Source organism: Dioscorea cayenensis, chromosome 6 (genome assembly GCF_009730915.1).
Source record: "Dioscorea cayenensis subsp. rotundata cultivar TDr96_F1 chromosome 6, TDr96_F1_v2_PseudoChromosome.rev07_lg8_w22 25.fasta, whole genome shotgun sequence".
Classification (NCBI taxonomy): domain Eukaryota; kingdom Viridiplantae; phylum Streptophyta; class Magnoliopsida; order Dioscoreales; family Dioscoreaceae; genus Dioscorea; species Dioscorea cayenensis.
The window spans coordinates 19,126,627-19,135,574 of NC_052476.1; the positions used below are offsets into that span (position 1 = coordinate 19,126,627).

General features: G+C 27.6%; 1 protein-coding gene across 1 annotated transcript; it reads left to right on the forward strand.

Annotated features, from left to right (window-relative positions):
* Positions 1-6,142: 6,142 nt before the first annotated feature.
* Positions 6,143-8,679, forward strand: LOC120263877 (probable potassium transporter 13). Its single transcript, XM_039271850.1, is given in 7 exon segments — positions 6,143-6,210; positions 6,865-7,096; positions 7,197-7,445; positions 7,760-7,810; positions 8,258-8,412; positions 8,414-8,519; positions 8,594-8,679. Coding segments are annotated over 7 exon segments (912 nt in total). The 5' UTR covers positions 6,143-6,165; the 3' UTR covers positions 8,668-8,679.
* Positions 8,680-8,948: the final 269 nt, after the last annotated feature.

Sequence of the window (8,948 nt, forward strand, 5' to 3'; positions counted from 1 at the left end):
CTTGAATATAATCTATTAGAAGTTGTAAAAATACATTAAATATAGATGATAATTTTAAAAACCTATATTTAATACTGATAGATTTTTCTAAATGGATAAATATCCTAAAAAGGAATAAGTAACAAAATAAACAAGTAAAAAAGGAACACTAAGCAAAAACCCCTACTATACCTATTTATTTTCAAGGTTGTAACATAAAAAATATTTAAAACAATCACCATCATTTAAAATAAGCACCAACACTTACACAATCTAACACCATAATAATATATTGAAAAATCAGGAAAAAATTTTGATGCATAGAAAACGAGAATAGTCTTTATCCCTTCCTGCTCGCTATCTGTTTTTCTGATTAATCGAATCTCACATACCATTTAGCTTATTTAATAAAATTTTATAAAAATTAGTTATCTTTTCAAAATTACCCTTAATTTATATATTTCACATTTATCTCTTTATATTTAATTTCAAGAGAAAAAGTTGAATAAAGTGTTAAATGTGTGAACTTTGGATAATAAAACGATCCTCGACGTTAGAAAACGATAGATATACATGAATTTACTGATGATAAAAACGCGCTGGAGTATCAATGTTTATAGTTGATATTAAAACAATAAATTATTTGCAGTTTTATTGTTGTGTGTATTTCATGACAAAAATGCACATGATGCGTGCGCACTTACAAATAATTTCAAAAGTTATAATATTTAAAAATAAAAGCCTGTTAATGGTACTCCTTCTGTAATAAAATGAGAGACATATATCCCTTGCATAGAGTAAATATTTAAGAGACTTACAAACGACTTGAATGAATTTCTTGTGAAAAGGATTAATCCATAGGAGATGCCTTTAATGGAAAACCCAAATTAATAAATTAATTAATTATAAACTAATTTGATTAAATTTTACATGTTTTAAAGAATTTTCTTTATTGAAGAGAAACAATGGAAAATGGTTATAAATTAATTTTAAATAATGAAAGAAAGTTGCTTGAGTTTTCAAGTAGAGGGAAATGTCAATTGATTTCTTATAAGAGAAAATTTACTTTTATATATATATATATATATACACAAACCATCATTTAAAAACTTACTTGTGTAGCCAAAAATTAATATTTATGTAAATAATCTAATGCTATCAAATTAATTTATCATATTTTAAATATTTGAATTTATTTTGTGTAAACAGTAGAGATGATCGCGCGGATCGGTTTCGTGATAGTTCTTATAGAATCGAGATGTGGCTCGAAACGTCCGATTAGATTCTTCGATTTAATAACTTTAAAGTAAAGGCATGATCTTTTCAGATAATTATCAATATATCTTTAGATTATATAATAAAAAACAATAAAATTTATAAACCTAGGGCTAAGAATGAGCCACCGTTCCATGGTAGTTATCACGAAACCGAGTCTACCGGATAAAAATTACACTAATAAATAATTGTTATCACATAATATTAATATTATTCTATAAATACGCGTAACAAAACAAAACTTTCAATATGTCGGTCTATCAATCTATAAGAAAAAAAAAAACTTTTAGCTCATAAAATTAAAAAAACGACTAAAAGAGAAAAGACTGATTTTAAAAGAGTGACAACCATCATATCACAAAAAGAAAAAAATAGAAAAACAAAACGCTCGGCGAAATTTTCAATTAAACATAGTAGCAATGGAGACAATTTTCTCTGTAAAGCTATCGAAGTGTTTCAGTCAGCATTTTCTAATGTTAAAAAATAAATAAATAAAAACTACAAAATGTATCATCAACATTGACACCTACTAATCTAAAATTGAAACCCTAACCCTATCACTAACCTTGTCCACAAACTCATCAAAAAAAGTTGTGGTTTTAAGTAGCTTACCAAAATTATATGCATAAGTTTCATTATTTTTATAGTATATTAGATAATTGCTTCAAGTATCTTTGACTAATATAGTTATTTATTTATAAATAAACAAAAACGATTAGCGTGTTACAAATATAAGTAAACACATTACTAATATTGAATCTCTAAACTGAATAATTAATTTGCCATATAAAGAATTTAAATAAATAATTACTAAAAATAGAGTTTGTCAAAGGTGATATAGCAATGAATATTGACTTTATGAGGGACTACTGATATTTTAGGGTTTGAGGAAACCAAGTCATCATACCACAAAGATTATTTAAGCAATGTATTAATGACTAGTGAGTTAGTACAATATTGCAAACCAACTTAACTCCATTTAAGTCTTTTTCTTATAGTGCCCCACCATGATTGATCTCTATCAAATCCTTATGAAAATTGTTCCAAAATTAAGAGGTGAGTTAATGGTCATTCAATTTCTTCCACTGTCACATTCTACATTAGTTAATTTTAGAAAAATAAAATAAAATAAATAAATGTTTCATTTGAATGCAATTGATGTACAATGAAAATGGTGGATTTTGATTATTAATAATAAATTATGATAGCTTATTTATCTCTATTATTTGCAAATTAATAAAGTGCGACATATATACATGTCATCTTAATTTCATAATTAACAAATAAACCACGAAAACACACACAGTATCTAATTTAGAGATCGAAAAACCACTTAATATATTAAATTTAATTATGAAGTTATAAATCATATTACGTAATTTGAATTTCAATTTAAATTAATATCATATTATATAACAAACTAACAAATATTCTTTTGACTTGACTTGTCAGTATTTAGTTTCGAAATTTCCTTCTCTTATCAGCCAAGTTATCTTTTGCATGCCATTGTTGGACATGATAAAAGGGTAATAGAAATACTCAAACTCTCAAAAGAGTAGATAATTGTTATTAATAAAGAAAAATACATTATATTAAGATTTTATAGTGTATGCCACAAATAAGATAATAATTTGAAAATGATATGTCGGGTCGTAGCTTTGGTACTTATAATATTAAACTTTAAACATTCCACGAAGGATGAGATTCCAATTAGGGTTTCAAACGATAGTGACGATTAATGTGAACTATTAACAATTATCATATTTTAATTCTATTACCCCTCTTTCTTATCCTCTCTCAAAACATGTATTAAACTCAATAATTAATATAAATCAGAGTTTTGAGTTTCTAAAGTCCTGAAAAGCAAAACAAGTGATCCAGTAAAAATCAGCATCCAACTATAGGTCAACTTAATCAGTAAAGTTGGAGGAGAATCAACTTTGAAAGCAGCTTATCCTTGATTTACTTTCTCACGTTATCTATCTATATTTTAGTTAGTTCTTTATTTGGCATATTCTCGCAACTAATACGCATATTTTATTATTTATTATTATATAATATTTATCATTAATTTATTTATTTTCTTATATATAATAAACTTAAATTTCATAATAGAGATTGTTCAAAACGAATTATTATATATATTATCATTATATTAAACAAATCCAAATATATTTGTCTATCTAACAACTTCTAAAATTCCTTTTATTTCGTTAAAACTAAATTTGAGTTACAAATTTTGGACACTAAATCGATGAACGCAAATGATAATATTATTCTAATAATAGATCATTAATCACTTAATTAACTTGTTAAAAATTAAATAGTTCTTACCCACCTCACCAAAGCCACACTAAAAGTTTCAAACAAAAGTATATATATTTTATTTCTTCTTCAGGGAATGCTTTGACATTTCAGGTCGACTTTCCCAAATTAAACTCCCTCCTTATATATTTTAAATATACTGGAGAAAAACTATAAAATTATAAATTTGATAAAATTTGAAAACTATTTAAAATTATAAATTTGTCATTTATCAATAGTACTGAGTTTGAATGGCAATCAAAAGAATAATCATTGTTCTTGAATAGGATGTTAAAATGATACATGATCATCTCTTCTATTATATATATATATATATATATATATATATATATATATATATATATATATATATATATATATAATATAATATAAATACAAATTTAATGTATGTTTATTTTATCTTTCGAAAGGCATGTTAAGACAAGAATGCCTCAATTTTCAAAGGAAACATATAAAGTAAGAAAAATTAATATGCCATTTGTCACAGTAAAGTGTCTTACTTGGTAGCCAAGAAATATGACTTAATTTTATCCTAAAAATTTTAAATTGAATATTTCTTTAAATGGTTTAAGAAAGTTAAATTTAATATTTGAGAATCTTATAAATAAAAATTCTAGAAACTATAGTTGATGTTTTGATTTATTCTAAATAAATAAATATTTATCCTCCACTAAAATTACTTGAAATAAAGGGAGATATATATATATAAAATTAATAAAATATAAATAAAATGCAATTACTAAACATTTTTAGGAGTTGGGAAGGTTCTTTTATGAATATAACATTGATTAAGTTTTTCTGAAAAATGGTGATAATTTGGGATGTTATAGATTTTTCTACTTTTTATGACTGAAAAATATAGTATGAATTAAATTTGTCCAAATTTAAGCAATAAAAATACTTAAAGCAAACAGAAGGATATATCATTTTAGCAAAATTAAATGGTTTTTTAATTAAATATTAATATCTATTATAAATTCTTTTATTTATATTACTTTTTACATATATACATGTATTTTAGTTATAATTGAGTGCAAAACTGTCACTCTACTTAAAGCTTGTCAGTGGACAGATAAATACAGCTACTGCTTATATATAGGGTTTATCACATTCTATGAATTTATTAATTTTGGAAGGACTACGTAGAGGTAAACGAAAGTCCACTAGTGTATTCAAAAATTTACAAAAACTATATTGTACTAATAATTTTTCTCCGTCATACAATCTTGGAGAAAAAAAAAAAATACAATTCCCACATAACAATATGTGAATAGTATTATTATATTACTATTATATATGGTTTCGACCTTTGCACCTACCTTCATCCATTTTTCATGTGACAATCCATTGAACCATGCAATGGTTGTCTGTAATTTATAATTGCATCAGTTTTTTTTGGGGGAAAAAAGCCACTAGTTTTACTATCATATAGGCACTTCCATTGCTTTTGAAAAGGGTATGTGGGTAACCATATATATATATATATATATATATATGTTAAATATTATAAATTTTGTCCATATGAAAATATTAATAAAATTAACAGGGTAGTTCAAGATGTTGAAAAAATAAAAAAATAAAATATAAAAAATAAAAATAAAAGCAGGGTTGTTCAAAGAGTACAAGCTTAGGTTATTTAAATAAATGAGTTTGAATTCTTGCTAAAAGAAAGGCTTTTTTTTATTTTTTATTTTTTATAAAGCTATTCTTTAGGGACCCTATGAGTCATTGAAAAATATTACTAAAGATAATATTTTATTTAAACCCTTTATAAGTGTGTATATACAAGAGTTTATATGTAACGAAAATTTTCATGTGCTTATACGTAACCATAATTTCTCATGTGCTATATAAAATTAAGATTTATTAAATTACTTATATGTATTAGGTAAATTCTCTCATCTGATGATAAGTATATAATAAAAATTTTACTTCAATGATTAAATAATTTCTAGTCATGAAAAACTGTTGGTATATCTTTTTAAACAAAAACAAATTTTTTAATTACTATAACTGATTTTTTGAAAGGTTTAACAGATATTTATTATATAAACAAATAAATATAATTAAAATTTTTAAATATTAATACTATATTTAATAGAAATATGCAATAAAAATTTAAATTTTTCCTTAAATCTCTCCCATAGCAAATTATACATGGAATATATTTATGACATGAAGTGAGATTTTTTTTTGGTAGTTATAGTTTTACAATATCTCACCGTAACTCACAAAATTCAAAAGCACACTTCCCCATTTTTCTTATTTTCCAACAAACTCATATATATATATATATATATATATTAATATAAAAAGATAAAATTTTAAAAATTTTTAAATATAAAAAGCTGACGTGGAAATTACATATGTGTGTGTTTTTAAAAACCCTAACAAATCAGTGTTTGTTCTGTGTGTTTTAGAGACTCCAACAAGTCATTTGGCGCCCTCTCTCTCTCTCTCTCTCTCTCTCTGGTTCTCTCTCTCTCTCGCTCGCTTGATTCTCTGGGCTACGATTACGTCAAGTGTGCCGGAGATACGGCCAGGGCATACCTTATTGGCGGTGGAGGATCGCCGGAACTTTGTGGAATGGAATTGGAGTCTGGTGCACAGGCACCGGAGAGGCGATATTTGGTGAGTGGTTTCTCTTTTTAATGATTCGTTCTCGAAATTTGTGTTTTTTTTTTAAATTTGTGAGTTTATTGGTTTGAGTGATTATTGTTGTGGTTTTGTGGATGAAGAAAAATTATTGTGTGGAGTTTTTGGTGATTGGAGGATTTGATTTTGGACTATTGGGTTTGAAATTTTGTCAAAGATTGGAACTTTTGTCTTTTCCTTCTTTGAGTGTAATGACTAATGTTCTTTTTCTGAATTTGGGTAGAGTTTGCATGAAAGTGGATTTTTGATTGCTATTTTTGATGGTAAAGGTGGATTCTTGCAGAAAACTTGAATTATTAACATTGTTCTATAATCGGTTGAAAGATTTTTCTGTATCAAAACTTGCAGACTTTAAAAAAAAAAATTTGAATTTTATGCATTGTGGAATATTGGCTGAGGGAAGTAAGATTCAACTTTTTTTTTTCTCATTTTTTTTAATGAAATATCAAAATTTTTCCTTTTTCTTCGTTTATGGTTCATTGACATCATAGCATAATTTTTGGCAGTTAGTTACAGTAACCGTAAAGCAGTTGATGTTATTGTCTATGATTCATTTCACATCAACGTTGTGCATAGTATGGTTCCCTGTTTTGAATCCTGTAATTTGAAACTTTTGTTTATGTCCTGCAGAAATCTTATAGAACCACCCTTTTGTTGGCCTACCAGAGCTTTGGTGTTGTTTATGGAGACCTGAGCACTTCTCCCATCTATGTGTATAAGAGTACGTTTTCAGGAAAGCTGCAACTCCATGAACAGGATGCCGAAGTACTTGGAGTCCTCTCTTTGGTTTTCTGGACTCTCACTCTGATTCCTCTTTTGAAATACATAGTCTTTGTTTTAGGAGCCGATGACAATGGCGAAGGTGTGCTCAAGGGATCCCTAATTATGTATTTGGATTTCATGCCTGTTCTGATTCATCCTGTGTGATATTTTACACCAGTAACTTGATAATACCTCTGCAGGTGGGACATTCGCCCTCTATTCATTGATGTGCAGAAACTCAAAGATGGGGCTTTTGAACAATTTTAACACGGTGCATGATCACCTATCTGTTTATAGAATGGAAACATCTCAGAAAGAAACAAAGACTAGTGTGTTGATAAAGAATTTTTTTGAGAAACATCAGAGCTCTCGCATTGTTCTGTTGCTTGTGGTGCTCCTGGGAGTCAGTATGGTTATTGGCGATGGTGTCTTGACTCCAACAATGTCTGGTAAGTTTATGTGCTTTTCAAGAAGTTACATAAAATTTTTTTTATGACAATTGTTTTTTATAGAAGAATTAGTTGACAAAGGATGCCAAAATCCATTTTGAACTCAATATCTGCGTCCTAGTCAGCCTGAGGTGCTTTATATTTTATTTTTTTGTTAGTTATTGGTATTATTATTAAAATAAACACTCTTTGATCAATAGATGTATTCTGTTTGCTAAAAGAGATACTTCTGGCAGTGCTTTTTGCAACCAAGTGGAAATTGTTTAGCTTTCCTGCAATTATTACTAATTGTTGATTTACTGGACTCTTTTCAGTGCTTTCGGCAGTGTCTGGCATCAGAATAAAGGTTCCAAATTTACACGAAAGTAAGCTACATTGATTACTCTTCTAGAATATTATATTTGGTTAGTTATTAAATGGTTCTTTTTGTTTTGAAAAATTGACTAGCACTTCTGTTATAAGATAATGGATGGTGAATGCTTCTCTTTGACCGTTGAAAATTACTCCATTGAGTAATATAGTTTTAGTAACATTTTTGTGATTCTCATGCTATGACAAGCTCACATTGACTACTAAGCTTTATTTTTAATCTGTGGGGTTTGGCTATCACAAGGGCTTAGGCAGTTAGTCTCAGGACTTCTTAATCTGCAAGTCCTAGCTTATCAATTACATGGGCTTGTTGTTGTTTATAATTTATTGAATTTTTTATTTAGTCAAAGAGGATTACTTTCTCCAATCAAACTTCGAGTATTTTATTTTTAAGCATACTCATTGTCTGTGTTTATGTTTTAAATTTTTTGTCATTTATGCAGATTACATGGTATTCACTGCATGTATTGTGTTAATGGCCCTTTTTGCACTGCAACACTATGGGACTCATCGGGTTGGCTTTTCTTTTTGCTCAATATTGATTGCTTGGCTTTGTTGCATCAGTGGAATAGGCATTTACAACATTATCAAGTGGAACTCCTGGTGTTGTTCGTGCTGTCTCACCATATTATATTTATAACTTCTTTAAACTAACTGGGAAAGATGGCTGGAGTTCACTTGGAGGCATTGTTCTTTGTATTACAGGTTTGTGGCATTTTTTTTATCCTATCGAGCACTTCTTTCATCTTGCTGATGTTATGGCATGATCTCTTAATCAGGTGCTGAGGCCATGTTTGCAGACCTTGGTCATTTTTCAAAATTTTCAATTAGGGTAAGACTTTTAGAGTTCTGAACTTTTCTTCTGTCATGGCACTATTGCAGTTTGTTTTCTTTTGAACTTCATTTATAGAATTTAATAACTTGTATTAATGAACTCAGTAATCTCCTCCTTTCTGATGATTAAATCTTTTGTAAAAATGTTCACAGATACTTTTTATAATTTACATTTTTCTACTCTTCATGAGAGTTATTCTTTAAGCCACGGTGTTGTTTAATGGCAGAAATTATAAAATGTATCTCCCATGCAATTTATCATATAAAGTACTCCGTTTAGTTTGTTGTATACTGGTTTTT